The 18047-nt window shown below is 39.0% G+C and overlaps 1 protein-coding gene and 1 pseudogene across 5 annotated transcripts in view; both read right to left on the reverse strand.

The window, feature by feature from the left end:
- HERC4 (HECT and RLD domain containing E3 ubiquitin protein ligase 4) overlaps positions 1-18047 on the reverse strand; it is a 153150-nt gene that overhangs the window by 76808 nt on the left and 58295 nt on the right. For all 5 annotated transcript variants that reach the window (XM_011926859.1, XM_011926868.1, XM_011926849.1 and 2 more), the window contains one exon: positions 15008-15168. In XM_011926859.1, the coding sequence (XP_011782249.1) occupies positions 15008-15168 (161 nt within the window). The remainder of the gene's footprint in view (positions 1-15007; positions 15169-18047) is intronic.
- Positions 11222-13082, reverse strand: LOC105501097 (annotated as a pseudogene).

The following is an 18047-nucleotide window of genomic DNA, read 5'->3' on the forward strand; positions in this document are numbered from 1 at the left end:
CCTCAGCCTCCCAAAGTGCTGGGATTACAGGTGTGGGCCACTGCGTCCTACCCTTAATTTCCTTTTAACCACTACTCAAAAAAGTTTGAGAAACCTAGTCATTTGTCATATACAACTTTATGCAGACTGGATTTTCCTGACTTTATCTTTGTGATTTCTCCTAACATTTGGCTGGGTCTTCTGTTCTGCAAATTGGTGGTTGAATCTAGATAGGTTTAAATCACCATTTGATCATTTCAGTAAAACTACTACATGGAGGCAGGAGAGTAGTTCCATCAGGAAACACATAATTCCTTTGAGAAGAATTTTCACTGAGTTCTTTTTTGTGGTGGTAGCAAGCAGGCATTGATGCTCATTGCTTAGAGAATTCATTCATTGTAGGTTGAAAAATGATGTGTTAGCATTACTTCATGTTGTAGCTGAAGCATTAGTTTTTCCCTATCTATTATATAGTTACCTTATAACAGGAAAGAAAGGATTAATGCTTGATCTTTTACAATTATTTAATATCCTCCTGCTTTTCAAATTTGCATATCTTTGATACTAAAGAAGGTAATAATTTTTGCATGTTTCTTAGTAATATAAATTTCTTCTTTTAGGAAATTCCATTTCCTTTATTTTATTTGTTTGTCTTACTTATCTATTAGATGTCTTATTTTTTTTTTCATTAATATGTATGAGCACTTTAGATATTCAGGATATTAACCTTAGGTTGTAATTGTTACAAACATTTTTTTCCAAATAATTATTTGCTTAATTTTGACTCACAGAGCATTTACTTTTCCATTTAAACAAATTTATCTAATTCTTTATAACTTTCATAGCATATATGTTGAGAAAGGCTTTTCCCATCCTCAACTCATATTTTGTCTTAAGAAGCTTTTACTCTTTAATTCATTTATAGTTTATCTTAGTGCATATTGTGACATTAGGATCTAAACTGACCTTTTTGTCCCCAATTTTCAAGTGTCAAGTAATTTTCCCCCCTTATCTAAAGAATAGTGATGCCTTGTTTCAATGTGTATGAATAGGCATCATATCTTCTACCTGTAATACACACTCTAAACAATTTTGCCACTTTTTCTCTATCTGAAAGTGTCCTTAAAATTCCTCTCCGCTGGGCACAGTAGCTCATACCTATAATCCCAGCCCTTTGGGAAGCCAAGGTAGGAGGATCACTTGAGCCCAGGAGTTCACGACCAGCCTGGACAACATGGCAAGACCTCGTCTCTACAAAAGGAAAATTAAAAACTAGTTAGGCGTGGTGGCGCATGCCTGTAGTTTGAGTCCAAGAGATCGAGGGTGGAGTGAGCTGTGATCACGTCGCTGCAATCCAGCCTGGACAGCTTTCTTCTTCTTCTTTACAAAATATATTGTCAGGGAAATTTTGAAGACCTTGAAATAGAACCCCCCACCCCACAAAAAACAGAGTGTTGATTAGTGCACTGTTTAGGATGATTTCCACCTTTCACTGTCTTTGAGCTATTTACAATTCTGTAAATTGTACGTCTATTTAGAAGCAAAACACTGATAGAGATACAATTGTGTATGTGCTTTTGTTTAACAAGGAAAACGAGTAGTTTTGATGGTCTGGGGGTCCCTTTCCATTCTTAGCACTTATTCAGGACTCCAAAGGGCTTTGTTTACATGGGTTAAAATCATTAATACTTGACGTATTAGAACTTAAAATTGAGAAACTTAAAAAATACTTTTTTATTTGAAGATGAACAATATTGAATGCACTACATTTAGCATAGAAAACATCTTAGTATTAATATGAAAATCATTTTGACTGGCCAGGCACGGTGGCTCACGCCTGTAATCCCAGCAATTTGGGAGGCCAAGGCGGGTGGATCACGAGGTCAGGAGATTGAGACATACAGAGAAACCCCATCTCTACTAAAAATACAAAAAAAAAAAAAAATTAGCCGGGCATGGTGGCAGGTGCCTGTAGTCCCAGGTATTCGGGAGGCTGAGGCAGGAGAATGGCATGAGCCCAGGAGGCAGAGCTTGCAGTCAGCTGAGACTGCTCCACTGCACTCCAGCTTGGGTAACAGAACAAGACTCCATCTCAAAACAAAAAGAAAAAGAAAATCATTTTGACTTCAAGAACCCTCTGAGACAGAAATACTGAACTCAAGTAAAATGTCAGTTTGTTCCAGAATATTAAAGAACACAACTAAAGATACAAGTGGGGAAATGAATTTTATTTTCCTCAGTTTATACCTGAGTCTGAAAGAAGCTATAAAATGGTTAACATCTTAGCAAAGTTCACTCCATTTTGAAGGACCTGCTCCCTTGGTTTTACTGATAAATACCTATGATAAAAATGTTACTCTTTACTTTTTGTGTAATCTGCTAGATAGCAAATAATCTGTTTTATTAAAATAATATTCTATGCTTTATGTTGATTTTATTGTTCTTTAAATTTAAGAGGAAAAAAGAACAAAGGCTCCTGACTTACAAAACAGCTAAAATTCTTTTCAATCATATTATCATCTATATTTATGTCACTTTAGTAAAATAGGTAACTATTATTTCTCAAGCACCTATGATTATATCTTAATGAAGTATCCACATTTCCTCTCATACTTATTTGATTTTTGCCTTCCTGTGATGAGCTGAACTGTATCCTCCACCCAAATAGATCTGAAGCTTTAACCCTGAGTACCTCAGAATGTGACTGTATTTGGAGATAAGGGCATTAAAGAGGTGATTATTAAAATTAGGCTTTATTTATTTTATTTACTATCTTCTTGCTTTTCAAATTTGCATTTCTTTGATACTAAAGAGGGTAATAATTTTTGCAGGTTTCTTAGTAACATAAATTTCCTCTTTTTGGAAATTAGGCCCTAATCCACCATGACTTGTGCTCTTGTAAGAGGCAGAAGAAACATAGTCAGCCCTCCGTATCTATAGGTTCCATATTTGCAGATTCAACCAACCATGGATAGAAAAGATTTTTGTTTGTTTGTTTCTGAGATGAAGTCTCGCTCTGTCGCCAGGCTGGAATGCAATGGCATGATCTTGGCTCACTGCAACCTCTGCCTCCCAGGTTCAAGCAATTCTCCTGCCTCAGCCTCTTGAGTAGCTGGGACTATAGGTGTGCGGCACCACGCCTAGCTAATTTTTGTATTTTTGATAGAGACAGGGATTCCACCATGTTGGCCGGAATATGACTGCCGGGCGTGGTGGCTCACACCTGTAATCCCAGCACTTTGGGAGGCTGAGGCGGGTGGATCACCTGAGGTCGGGAGTTCAAGACCAGCCTGACCAACATGGAGAAACCCCGTCTCTACCAAAAATACAAAATTAGTCAGATGTGGTGGCCCATGCCTGTAATCCCAGCTAATTGGGAGGCTGAGGTGGGAGAATCGCTTGAACTTGGGAGGTGGAGGTTGCAGTGAACCGAGATCGCGTCACTGCACTCCAGCCTGGGCAACAAGAGCGAAACTCCATCTCAAATAAATAAATAAATAAAATTAAAAAAGGAAATTAAGGAAAGTTAACTTTTGGTGCCTAACTCAGCCTCCAGAAACCCATTCATGTACTGTAGATTAGTCAACCATCCTGTAGGGAATTGTTTATAGAGGGCACAGTCGCATTTTAAGAGTAAATAAATAACATCCTACTAAATCTTTTGAGGAAATGAGCAATTCCATGTAGATTTGTGAGAATTATGTAGAAAAAAGATTTTGGGTTGAGTAATTGGCTTATTTAATAGAGATTTACCCTTTTATTCTTAAAAGTTGTTAAAAGGCCTTAGGGCATTCTTGTAACTTCTGGAAAATTTGATAGTAATTATAAAAAAAATTATTAAAAAAAATCATCAAGATTATTTACAATAAAAAGCACTGGACCTTTACAAATGTCAACCTTCACAGTATCCTCGTCACTGTGAATAGACAAAATATTTCCAACTATTTAAGCAGAAAATTAACATCAATGAAAAAATAATCAGAGCTGCAAGAATAATAGATAAAAAATAGGCATATACAAGTTTGGCTAAAGCAGCAAGGGTATAAAAGGCAAATTTAAAATGTTTAATTTTTTTAATTTTTTTTTTTTTTTTTTTGAGATGGAGTCTCACTCTGTTGCCAAGGCTGGAGTGCAGTAGCGCAATCTCGGCTCACTGCAACCTCTGCCTCCTGGGTTCAAGCGATTCTCCTGTCTCACCCTCCTGAGTAGCTTGGACTACAGGTGTCTGCCACCACACCCAGCTAATTTTTTGTATTTTTAGTAGAGATGGAGTTTCACCAAGTTGGCCAGGCTGGTTTCAAACTCCTGACCCCAAGTGATCTGCACACCTTGGCCTTCCAAAGTGCTGGGATTACAGGCCTGATCCACCACACCTGGCCTTATTTTAATGAGTACACAGGAGGTATATATATTTATGGGATACATGAGACATTTTGATACAGGTATACAATGTGTAAAAATCACATGAGAATTAATGGAGTATCCATCCCCTCAAGCACTTTTCATTTCTTTGTGTTACAAATGTTCCAATAATAAATTTAGTTATTTTTAAATGTACAATAAATTATTCTCGACTGTAGTCACTCTGTTGTGCTATGAAATACTAGGTCTTATTCATTCTATTAACTACATCTTTGTACTTATTAACTACCCTTATTTTCTCCCCTTACCCCACTACCCTTCCCAGCCTCTGGTAACCATCATTCTATTTTCTATTTTCTATCTCTATGAGTACAATTGTTTAAGTTTTTAGCTTCCACCACCAAGTGCGAACATGTGACTGTCTTTCTGTGCTGGCTATTTCACTTAACATAATGTCCTCCAGTTCTCATATTGCTGTAAAAGACAGGATCTCATTCTTTTTTATGGCTGAATAGTATTCTATTGTGTATATATACACCACATTTTCTTTATCCATGTCTGTTGATGAACACTCAAATTGATTCCAAATCCTCGCTATTGTGAATAGTGCTGCAGTAAACATGGGAGTGCAAACACCTCTGTGATGTACAGATTTCCTTTATTTTGGGTATATACCGAGCAATGGATCATATGGTAGTTCTATTTTTAGTCTTTTTAAGGAATCTCCATAGTGTTCTCCACAGTGGCAGTACTAATTTACATTCCTACCAACTATGTACAAGGGTTCCCTTTTCTCCATATCCTTGCCAGCATTTGTTATTGCCCATCTTTTAGACAAAAGCCATTTTAACCAGAGTGAGATAATACCTCATTTTAGTTTTGATTTGCATTTCTCTAATGATGCTGAGTACCTTTCATATACCTGTTAGCCATTTGTATACCTTCTTTTGAGAAATGCCTATTCAGATCTTTTGCCCATTTTTTAAAGAGATTATTAGATTTTTCCTATAGAGTTGTTTCAGCTCTTTATATATTCTGGTTATCGATTCCTTATCAGACGAGTAGTTTGCAAATATTTTCTCCCATTCTGTGAGTTGCTTCTTCACTTTCTTGTTCCCTATGCTGTGTAGAAGCTTTTTAATCTGATGTGATCTCATCTGTCCACTTTTGCTTTGGTTGCCTGTGCTTGCGAGGTATCACTCAAGAAATTTTTGCCCAGACCAATGTACTGGAGAGTTTCCTCAGCTTTCTTATAATAGTTTCAGGTCTTACATTTAAGTTTTTATTCCATTTGTACATGCTTTTTGTATACAGTGAGAGATAGGGGTGTATTCATCTGTTTTCATGCTGCTATAAATAACTGCCTGAAACTGGGTAATTTATAAAGGAAAGAGGTTTAATTGACTCACAGTTCAGCACAGCTGGGGAGGCCTCAGGAGACTTACAATCATGGCAGAAGGCGAAGAGGAAGCAAAGCACCTTCTTCACAAGGTGGCAGGAAGCAGAGGTGTCGAGCAAAGTGGGGTAGAGCCCCTTATAAAACAATCAGATCCTGTGAGAACTCACTCACTATCACAAGAATAGTATGGAGGAAACCACCTCCATGATTCAATTACCTCCACCGGGTCCCTCCATTGACACATGGAGATTATGGGGATTACAATTCAAGATGAGATTTGGGTGGGGACACAAAGCCTAACTATATGAGGGGTCTAGTTTCATTCTTCCGCATACGGATATCCAGGTTTCCCAGTACCATTTATTGAAAAGAATATCCTTTTTCCATGTATGTCCTTGGCGCCCTTGTCCAAAATGAATTCACTGTACATATGTGAATTTATTTCTGAATTCTCTGTTCTGTTCCATTGGTCCATGTGTCTGTTTTTATGCCAATATTATGCTGTAATTTTATTAGGGTCTGTTTCTTTTGTTAGCTCTAATATTTGCTTTGTACATCTGGGTTTTCTAGTGTTGGGTGCACATATATTTATACCTGTTATATCTTCTTGTTGAACTAATCCTTTTATCATTATACAATGACCTTCTATATCTTCTTATACTTTTTGTCTTGAAATCTGTTTTGTCTGATAAAAGTATAGCTACTACTCTTTTTGGTTTCCATTTGCATGGAATATCTTTTTCCATTCCTTTATTTTCAGTGTATGTTTCTTCAGAGGTGAAGTGTGTTTCTTTGGAGGGAGCAGATCACTGGGTCTTGTTTTTTCATCCAGCCAGCCACTCGGTGTCTTTTGACTGGGCAGTTTAGTCCGTTTACTAAATGTTATTGTTAATAAGGACTCATTCCTGACATTGTAAAATTTGCTTTCTTGTTTTATGGTCTTGTCTTCCTTCTTTCCTTCCTTCTTATCTTCCTTTTTGTGAATGTGACTTTCTCTGGTGGTATGTTTTAATTTCCTTTTTTTTTTTTAATTTTCTGTGCATCTATTAATTTTGTTTTTTGAGACATGGTCTTGCTCTATTGCCCATACTGAAGTGCAGTGGCACAATCATGGCTCACTGCACCCTCAACCTCCTGGATCAAACAGTCCTCCTACCTCAGCCTCCCAAACAACCAGGACTATGGGCATGTGCCACGATGCCAGCATAATTTTTATATTTTATAGAAATGGAGTATCACTATGTTGCCTAGGTTGGTCTCAAACCCCTGGGTTCAAGCAATCCTCTTGCCTCCTGTTTTCTGATCTGATCTGAGGTTACCAGGCTTGCAAATAACATCTTAACTGATGACAAGTTTACTCTCATAACAAAAACAAATAAGCAAAGAGAAAACTGATAAAAACTTTACACTTCATCATCTTTTCCCCTGCTCTTTAATTTTGTTACACCTATTTATATCTTATTATACTGTATATGTCTTTACAAGTTGCTGTAGTTATTATTTTTGATCTGATATTTTAGTCTTCTTACCCAAGATGAGTAGTTTGTACACAACGACTAGTGTTTATATTTGTCTGTGTACTATTACCAGTGACTTTTGTATCTTCAGTTGATTTGTTATTGTTCATTAATGTCCCTTTCCTTCACAATGAAAAACTCCCTTTAGCATTTCCTATAGAAGAGGTCTGCTATTGATGGAACCCCCTCCATCTCCCGGGTTCAAGCAATTCTCCTGCCTCAGCCTCCTGAGTAGCTGGGATTATAGGCGCCAGTCACCATGCCCAGCTAATTTTTCTATTTTTATTTTTAGTAGAGACGGGGTTTCGCCACGTTGGCCAGGTTGGTCTCGAACTCCTGACCTCAGGTGATCCGCCCGCTTCAGCCTCCCAAAGTGCTGCGATTATAGGCATGAGCCACCATGCCTGGCCGCCCCTCGGTTTTTGTTTGTCTGGGATAGTCTTTATGTCTCCTTCACATCTGAAGGATATTTTCACTGGATATAATATTCTGGGATAAATGTTATTTTCCTTTAGCACTTTAAGTATGTCATGCTATTCTCTCCTATTCTGTAAGGTTTCCACTGAGAAGTCTGCTGCTAGATGTACTAGCGCCCCATTGTATGCTGTTTCTTTTCTCTTGCTGCTTTTAAGATCCTTTCTTTATCCCTGACCTTTGGGAGTTTTAGTTTGATTATCAAATGTCTTGAGATAGTCTTATTTGGGTTAAATCTGCTTGGTGTCCTATAACCTTGCACTTGAATATTGATTTTTCTTTAGGATTGAAAAGGTCTAATTATTAGCTTTTAAATAAACTTTCTATCCCTATCTCTCCTTCTACCTCCTCTTTAAGGCCAATAACCCTTAGAATTGCCCTTTTGAGGCTATTTTCTAGATCCTGTGGGAGTATTTCACTCTTGTCTTTTGTCAACTCTGTATATTTTCATATAGCATGTCTTCATGCTAATTCTTTCTTCTGCTTGATCAATTCTGCTGTTGAGAGCCTCTGATGCATTCTCCAGGTTGTCAATTAAATTTTTAACTCCAGAATTTCTCTTTGATATTTTACCATTGTTTCGATCTCTGTTAAATTTATCTGATAGGATTCTGGACTTCTTCTCTGTTTATCTTCAGTTTAGTTGAGATTTCTCAAAACAGCTGTTCTGAATCTCTGAAAAGTCACGTAGCTTTGTCTCTTCATGTTTGGTCACTAGCGCCTTATTTCGTTGGTTTGGTGAGGTCATGTTTTCCTGGATCTTGATGCTTCGAAATTTTCATCGATGTCTAAGCATTGAAGAGTTAGGTATTTATTCTATTCTTTGCAGTCTGTACTTGTTTGTATCTGAACTTCTTGGGAAGGCATTCCAAGTATTCAAAAGGAATTGAGTGTAACTAGGTCAATTCTTCAGTCACTGCAGCCATGAGCATTAGTGGACACTCCAAGCCCAGTAACACTTTTTTTTTTTTTTAAAGAGACAGTGTCTCACTATGGTTGCCCAGGGTGGAGTGCAGCGGCTATTCACAGGCACGATCCCACTACTGATCAGCATGGGAGTTTTGACCTGCTCCATTTCCAACCTGAGCCAGTTCACCCCTCCTTAGGCAATCTGGTGGCCCCCCACTCCCAGGAAGTCACTATATTAATGTCAAACTTAGTTTGGACACCCAATCAGCAGAGCACATTACAGCCCAGAGCTCCTGAGTCCAAGTGATCCTCCTGTCTCAGCTTCCTAAGTAGTTGGGACTACATGCACACACCACCACGCCCAGCAAAATTGTGACTCTTGCCAACTCATAGAGATACTGCCTTGGTGAACCTGGGTAAGATCTCGGAGAATTCCCTGGATTACTAGGCAGAGTCTCTTATTCTTCTCCCTTACTCTCCCCTAAACAGATGAAGTTTCCCTCTCACTCTCTCTCTCTGTGCTGAGATTCTTAAGAGTTGGGGTAGAGGTGATGCAAGCACTCTCATGGCCACCACTGCTAAGACTGTGCTGGATCACATTTGACAGTACTGGGTCTCACCCAAGGCACGTGGAGACTAATTCCTGTCTATTGTTGATGTTTATTCAAAGCCCAAGGGCTCTTTATTCAGCAAGTGATAAATCCTGTTAGGCCTGGGTCTTCTGCCTACAGGGCAGCAGCTTCCCTTCTAGTTAAAAAATTGTTTGTTGTTTTTAAATGGGAGACTTGAGTTTTATTACTCAAATCAGTCCTCCCAGAAATTTGGAGGCTAGGGTTTTTCAAGGATAGTTTGGCAGGCAGGCAGAATGGATGCTGCTGACTGGTTGGAGATGTAATCATATGGATGTGGAAAATGGTCCTTATACGCCGAGTCCACTTCTGGGTCAAAATTTTTAAATATTTTTAATAAGCAGTAGATTCAAAGAGTTCAAATTCTTAAAAAATAGAAAATAATTACCTCCTGTATATACCAAAAAGAACTAAAAGCAGGATCTCAAAGAGACACCTGTACACCTGTATCCATAGCAGCATTATTCACAACAGCCAAAAGGTGGAAACAACCCAGCTGTCCACTGACATATAAATAGATAAACAAAATGTGGTATAAGCATACCTCAAAGGTATTTAGGGTTTGGTTCCAGACAACCGCAATAAAGCAAATATCGCAATAATGCAAGTCACACAAATTTTTGGTTTCATAGTGTACATAAAAGTATGTTTATACTAAGCTGGGTGCAGTGGTTCACGCCTGTAATCCCAGCACTTTAGGAGGCCAAGGTGGGCAGATCACACAAGGCCAGAAGTTTGAGACCAGACTGGCCAACATGTTGAAACCCTGTCTCTACTAAAAATACTAAAAAATTTAGCCAGATGTGGTGGTGCATACCTGAAATCCTAGCTATTAGGGTGACTAAGCCATGAGAATCACTTGAACCCATAAGGTGGAGGTTGCAGTAAACCGAGATTGCACCACTGCACTTCCAGCCTGGGTGACAGAGCAAGACTCTATCTCATTAAAAAAAAAAAAAAAGGATGTTTACATAATACCGTAGTCCATTGACACAGTTGGTTTTTCTTTTTTTTCTTTTATAGAGACAAGGGTCTATGTGGCCTCAGCTGGTCCCAAACTCCTGACCTCAAGTGATTCTCTTGCCTTGGCTTTCCAAAGCACTGGGATTACAGGCATAAGCCACTGTGCCGAGGCCAATACACTGTAGTCTATTAAGTGTGCAATAGCATTGTATCTTAAAAAAAAATCCATATACCTTAATTTAAATCACTTTATAGCTAAAAAATGCTAATAATCAATTGAGCCTCAGCAAGTCTTCATCTTTTTGTTGATGGAGGGTCTCGCCTCAGCGTCAATGTTGATGGTGTCAATGTTGATCAGGGTGGTGATTGCTGAAGGCTGGGGTAGCTGTGGCAATTTCTTAAGACAGCAACAAAGTTTGCTACATTGATTGACTTCTTAAGACAGCAACAAAGTTTGCTACACTGATTGACTTCTCTTCATAAAAGATTTCTCTATACCAGCAGATGCTGTGTGATAGCATTTTACCCACGGAACTGCTTTCAAAAGTAAAGTTAAACCTCTCAACCCCTGCTGCAGATTTGTCAACTAAGTTTATGGAATATTCTAAATACTTTGTTGTCATTTCTATAATGTTCATAGCATCTTCACCAGCAGTAGGTTCCATCTCAAGAAAACACGTTTTTTGCTCATCCATAAAACACAAATGGATGAGGAGTATTTTTCTTTTTTCTCTCTCTCTACCTACTGTATCCCAGGCTTCTTTAAGAAAAAAGTGATACATGATATGGAGATTAAAATCAAGAGCATCAATGAACTTCACCTTCCCTCCAACCAGTTGCCCCAAACTCCCCAGCCCCCACCCTTTGTGTTCCCAATTCCCTCCTTACTGAATGAAAAACTTAATCCCAAAAGTCCTTGCCCAGACTCCGGGTTCTCTTTCCCTAACTTCCCCCTCTCCCTGTACCCCATTCCTAGAAGGGCAAGCACCTCAGTTTGAATGCATGGGAGAGCCCAGAGTGGCAATGAACACAGGAGGAAAGGCTTCCCCCTCAAGGAAAGGGAATGAGGAATAAAGTGCAGTGCAGTGCAATGAGGGCTCCCATAGCCTGGGGTATCAAAATGGGGCCCTGAGGCCAGAGGAAAGGACACTGATGCCCCTGAGAAAGGAGACCCAGCAGCCTCAAAATCCTCTCATAGTGCATAATCACTGCTTAATCACTTGCCCTTCTGGCACCAGTTACAGAACCACACTCAGATCACATCCTTCTAGAGCCCAAGCTGCTGGGCAATGTGACTGATCTACCGCAGTGTGGGTTCCGGGCTCTGCAGGAACAAATTCTCTAGGTTCTCAATACTGGTTTGCTTTCTCTTTCAGGCCTGCACGAGAGTTTCTGCTTTGCATCTCCTGAATATTTTCATTGTTGTCAGCTTCCTCCACCCACTTCTGCAGCAAGGGCCGCTGCTTACTCATATTCTTGAAGCTAAGCTGCTGAGCCTCAAAGAGGCAGATGGTTGTTGGGCTGAACACCTACCCAAATAGAACCCCCAGGGTAAGCCCCACATAGGCCTGTGTATATCCCAGGGTGATCCTCTTCTGCTTCAGGAGCTTGGCAAATTGCTCTTTGTTCTTTCTGCAAAGCTTTGAGATGTCCTGGGACTGGATGAGGGGTATTTTTTATCGTAAGATTGCACCAATTCAGTCACATTTTCAGGCTTTAGTTCTACTTCTCTTGTTATTTCCACCATATCTATAGTTAAGTTCTTCGAATGAAGTCTTGAGCCCCTCAGTCATCCATGAAGGTTGGAATAAAATTCTTCTAAACTATCATTGTTGATATTTTGACTTCCTCCCATGAATCAAAGACAGGGTCTTGCTCTGTCACCCAGGCTGGAGTGTACTAGTATGATCATAGCTCACTGTAAACCTTCAATTCCTAAGCTCAAGCAATCCTCTTGCCTAAGCCTCCCAAGTAGCATGTGCAACCACACCTGGCATTTTAAAATTATTTTTTGTAGAGACAGTGTCTCACTATGTTGCCCAGGTTGGTCTCAAACTCCCAGCTTCAAGCAATCCTCTCACTTCACAAATGTTCTTAGTAACTGGAATGGTGAATTCTTTGAAAGTTTTCAATTTACTTTGCCCAGAACCATCTGAGGAATCACTATATATGGTAACTACAGTCTTATGAAATGTATTTCTTTAATAATATAACTTGAAAGTCAAAATTACTCCTTGTTCCTAAGGCAGTAGAATGGATGTTGTAATAGCAGGCATGAAAACATTAATCTCCATATATATCTACATCTGAGCTCTGATGTGACCAAGTGCATTGTCAATAAGCAGCAATATTTTGAAAGCAATCTTTTTACTCAGCAGTGGGTCTCAACAGTGGGCTCAAGCCCATATTAATATATTCAGTATGCCATGCTGTAAACAGATGAGCTGTCATCCAGGCTTTGTTGTTCCATTTATAGAACACAGGCAGAATAGATTTAGCATAATTCCTGAGGGCCCTGGCATTTTCAGAACGGTAAACAAGCACTGGCTTCAACCTAAAGTCACAAGATGCATTAAACCCTAAAAGACATTCAGCCTGTCCTTTGAAGTCAGGCATTGACTACTTCTCTTAGCTATAAAAGAAAAGTTGTAGAGGACATTTCCTTCCAATAGAAAGCTGTTTTGTTGACATTGAAAATCTGTTGTTTAGTGTACCCACTTTCATCAATTACCTCAGCTAGACATGCTAGATAACTTGCTGTAGCATATACATCAGGACTTTTATGTTATGGAGATGGCTTCTTTCCTTAAACTTCATCAACTAATCTTTGCTAGCTTCAAGCTTTTCTTTCTGCAGCTTTCTTACCTCTCTCAGCCTTCAGAGACTTGGAGAGAGTTAGAATCTTGGTCTGGATTACACTTTGGCTAATCCTAATGTTGTGGCGGGTTTGATTTTCTATTCAGACTACTAAAATTTTCTCCATATCAGCAATAAGGCTGTTTTTCACTTTCTTACCATTCATGTATTCACCAGAGCATTAACATTTCCTTCAAATTGCATTAACAACTTGGATAACTGGCACAAGAAGCCTTGCTTTCAGTCTGTCTCAGCTTTTGACATGCCTTCTTCACTAAGCATAATCCTTTCTAGCTTTTGATTTAAAGTGAGAGATGTGTGACTCTTCTTTTCACTTATATACTTAGAGGCCACTGTAGGGTTATTAACTGGCCTAATTTCAACACTGTTGTGCCTCAAGGAGCAGGAAAGCCCAAGGAAAGGAGACAGATGGGAATGGCCAGCTGGTGGAGCAGTCAGAACATACACATTTATCAATTAAGTTTGTTGTTTTATATAGGTAAGGTTCATGGCACCCCAAAGCAATTACATTAATTACATTAATAATCACTGATCACAGATCACCATTATAGATATAGTAACAACATGAAAGTTTTGAAATATTGTTAAGAATTATCAAAATGTGACATAAAGACACAAAGTGAGTATATATGCTGTTGGAAAAATGGTGCCAATAGACTTGCTCAATGCAGTGTTGTCAAAAAACCTTCAATTTGTAAAAATTCAGTATCAAAAATTCAGTAAACCTTATTAGCTTTAGCAATTCTTGCAATATTTCAATATTTTTCATTATCATTCTTTTATGGTGATCTATGGTCAGTGATCTTTGATGTTACTATTGCAATTGTTTTGGGTGCCACAAACCACATCCATATAATAAGAACACGCACATGCCTCATTTTATTGTGCTTTGCTTTACTGTGCTTCTCAGATACTGTGATTTTTACAAATTGAAGGTTCGGGGCAACCCTGCATAGAACAAGTCTACCAGCACCATTTTTCCAACAGCATGTGCTCACTTCACATCTCTGTGTCAGCATTATTAAGCAATAAAGTATATTTTTAAACTAAAGCATATACATAGTCTTTTAAGACATAGTGTCATTATTGCACACTTAGTAGACTAAAATATAGTATAAATAAAACTTTTATATGTACTAGGATACTGAAAATTTTGTGATTTGCTTTATTACGATATTTGCTTCATTGCAATATTTGCTTCATTGCAGTGGTTTGGAACTGAGTCCACAATATCTCCAAGGTATGCCTGAATTATACAGCTTAAAAAGGAAGGAAATTCTAACACGTGCTACAACATAGATGAACCTTGAGGACATTATGCTTAGTGAAATAAGTGAGTCACAAAAAGAAACACTACTATACGATTTCACTCCTTTGAGGTACCTAGCCTAGTGTTAAGTCAAATCCATAGAGACAGAAAGTAGAATAGTGGTTGCCAGGCACTAGGAAGAGAAGGGAATGGAGAGTTGTTGTTTAATGCATATACAGTTTTAGTTCCTCAAGATGAAAAGAGTTCTGAAGATTGGTTACATAATAACGTGAATATACTTAATGCTAATTAAAAAGTGGTTAAGTCTGCAAATTTTACATTGTGCATATTTTACCACAATTTAAAATAGAAAACAAACAAACAAAAATCCTTCCCACTGGTATCTAGCCATCTCCTAGTTCCCACATGACCCACTCACTGTAAGTAACTTTTACTTATCCAGAATTTCCTTATGCACTTACAAGTAAATATAAGCAAATCAAATAACCATAAACATTGTTCTGTATTTTGCTGTTTTCACTTAACAAAATATCTTGGAACTCTTTAGCAGAAATCTTCATGACTTAAGAGCAACATTTTAACACGAACTTTAATAGATGAAGGAAAGCATTAATATAACAGAACTTACCAGTATCTGGTAGACATTGCCCATTATAAGGGTACCAATTTCCTTTTACAGTAAAGGGACTTTTCCTGTTGCTTGTTGAACCGGTTCCCAGCTGCCCATTACCACCAAGCCCAAAAGAGTAAATGCGTCCTGATGAAGGAACAAAAGCAGAAGTGTGCTGCCTAGAGTAAAATGATAGAAAACCTCAGACTTAATTTTACTTTCCAACAATTTACAATGACAAAATCAGAGAAAATATTAAGAGGTTTTTTTTTCAAAAAATAAATTAATAAAACCAATTGTAGTTCCAAAGCTTCTGTATAAATATTCATTAACAGCCTTAATCTACAGAATGAATTCTGCATCACACAGGCTGCACGAGCATGGTCCAGAAAATTTCCACTAATGTTTAAATTTTAAATGGCCCAGGTCTATACTGAAATCCCTTCAGCACCAGAGTAGCATCTAACTATGTTGTTCAAGGAAGTCCCCACTACTCCCCTTGCCAAGTTCTAGTCCAGAGCTGTGGTCTATGAAAGTCCTCCATTTGGGCATCACCAAGAAGTTTTAGGCTAAGAAATGGGAAGTAATCTAGTACCAATCAGAAGATTGTTATATACACTTATGCATGACAGAAACAATGTTTCCTTTCTTCTGAGGAAAATGATCTCTATGTGTATGCACCAAAACTCCTCTGGAGGTACAATAGTGAAGGAAAACCTAAGAAATCACAGAACTGAAGCTAAGGATGGCCCACTAATCCACTCTCAGTAAACCTATCCAACTCCTCAGAAAAAGCCTCCTTATGCAAGCATGGAAGTATTTCATTGTGTACCCTATCCATGAGATAGTTTTATTGAGAGGACATGGCATCTCCAGGTCTCACCCTTGTTTCTATCAGGTCTTAGATCTCATCTCTTGCCCTAAACCTCTTTGCCATTTGTGGCATACTGTTTATAAAAGTGGCTGAAATTATCCCTCTCCCCATACCCATATCTTATACAATATGACTGTTGCAGTGGTTTATTCTTATGATGGTAGAGCAGACTTTCAAGTCCTAATCTACAGCTTGCTTTGGCATAGGCTCAGAACTGAGACACTGTCGTTTCTGCTGGCCAAAGCAAGCTATAGATTAGGACTTGGATTTAAGACATGGAGAAAGAGATTTCCAGTGTTGCTGGGAACAACTGCTGGCAAAAACAAAGAAACTGGAAAACCAAAGCTGTTAGTTTAAATTGACTTTGGAGCTACCCTGAAAGAATTTGCCAATCTGGGTAATGTATTAATTAGCTCATGTCACTAAACAGATCAACTCCAAAACCTAGTGGCCTTCTACACTCTTTCCCTAACTATCTTTAGGAATTCTGCTCTACCATCATAAGAATAAACCACGGTTAGCAGCTAAAGGATGATCTACAATCTGGAACAGAGACAAACTGCCCCAGCTAAGGCCATCCTAGACTCCCAGCTCCTAGCCAGATCATCAACTGATCATCTAAGCCAGCTAAGATGACAGCAGCCCAGCTAAGCCCGGCCAAAATTACTAAAACAAAGAACTATTAGCTAAATAATTATTGTTTTTACTAGGGGGAGTTCTCTTTACATCCTGGCAAACTCACATGTTATTTTAAAGGGGTTTTGATTCAAAAGAGTTTTCAAGTTAGCTAGGCTGCCGGATTACTACTCTCCCTCAGGAAGCAGCCATCTTCAAAGGAACGTATTAATAGTTTGAAAATTACTGCAATACTAGTCCCACCTACTCAGGAGGCTGAGGCAGGATGATTGCTTGAACCTGGGAGGCAGAGGTGGCAGTGAGCCAAGATTGTGCCACTGCACTCCAGCCTGGGCAACAGAGCAAGACTCAGTCTCAAAAATATATGTACATATACATGTGTGTGATTATAGTATAAAGCGGGGTACAGAGCCACTGAATGAACAGAACTACCTTAAGCTCTAGATTAGATGTAAGAGGTCGAAAGCACTTTATACTACTAGAATGTAAACCTTTTTCTTTTGGATCATCTACTGATGCGCTGACATTTTGGTAATCCTGACTGCTTCGTTCAGGAGGTTTTTGACAATTATTGAATAAGGAAATAATACATATTTCTTTCTTTAAAATTGTATTATTTATTTATTTTTGAGACGGAGTCTCACTCTGTTGCCAGGCTGGAGTGCAGTGGCGTGATCTCGGTTCACTGCAACCTCCGCCTCCTGGGTTCAAGTTAGTCTCCTGCCTCAACCTCCCGACTAGCTGGGACTGCAAGCACGTGTCACCATGCCCAGCTAATTTTTGTATTTTTAGTAGAAACAGGGTTTCACCATGTTGGTCAGAATGGTCTCAATCTCTTGACCTTGTGATCTGCCCACCTTGGCCTCCCAAAGTGCTGGGATTACAGGCTTGAGCCACTCACTGTGCCCGGCCCAATAATACATATTTCTGATAGTACTGACTACTTGGAAGTTAAACTGATCAAAATACCAGATATCTACTTACATTTCCTGTTTAGGTTAAGTCCTTAATCTCACTCAATAGTCGAAATTTTACCCCAGATCCAACAGTTACATGAATAAAATTGCTGAAAAGAACTGGTTTATAGAGCTAAGAATAACTATTCAAATCATGTACATTTTGGCTATTAAGAATTACAAAACTGGGTAACATTAAATCATTTGTGATATTTCACAAAGGACTAACAAAATATGTCACCTAAAAAAATGATTTAGGCCGGGTGCGGTGGCTCAAGCCTGTAATCCCAGCACTTTGGGAGGCCGAGACAGGCGGATCAGGAGGTCAGGAAATCGAGACCATCCTGGCTAACATGGTGAAACCCCGTCTCTACTAAAAAAATACAAAAAACTAGCCGAGGGAGGTGGCGGACAGGCGGATCACGAGGTCAGGAGATCGAGACCATCCTGGCTAACATGGTGAAACCCCGTCTCTACTAAAAAAATACAAAAAACTAGCCGAGGGAGGTGGCGGGCACCTGTAGGCTCAGCTACTCCGGAGGCTGAGGCAGGAGAATCACTTGAACCTGAATGGCGGAGCTTGCAGTGAGCC

Source organism: Colobus angolensis, unplaced genomic scaffold (assembly GCF_000951035.1).
Source record: "Colobus angolensis palliatus isolate OR3802 unplaced genomic scaffold, Cang.pa_1.0 Scaffold12, whole genome shotgun sequence".
Taxonomy (NCBI): Eukaryota; Metazoa; Chordata; class Mammalia; order Primates; family Cercopithecidae; genus Colobus; species Colobus angolensis.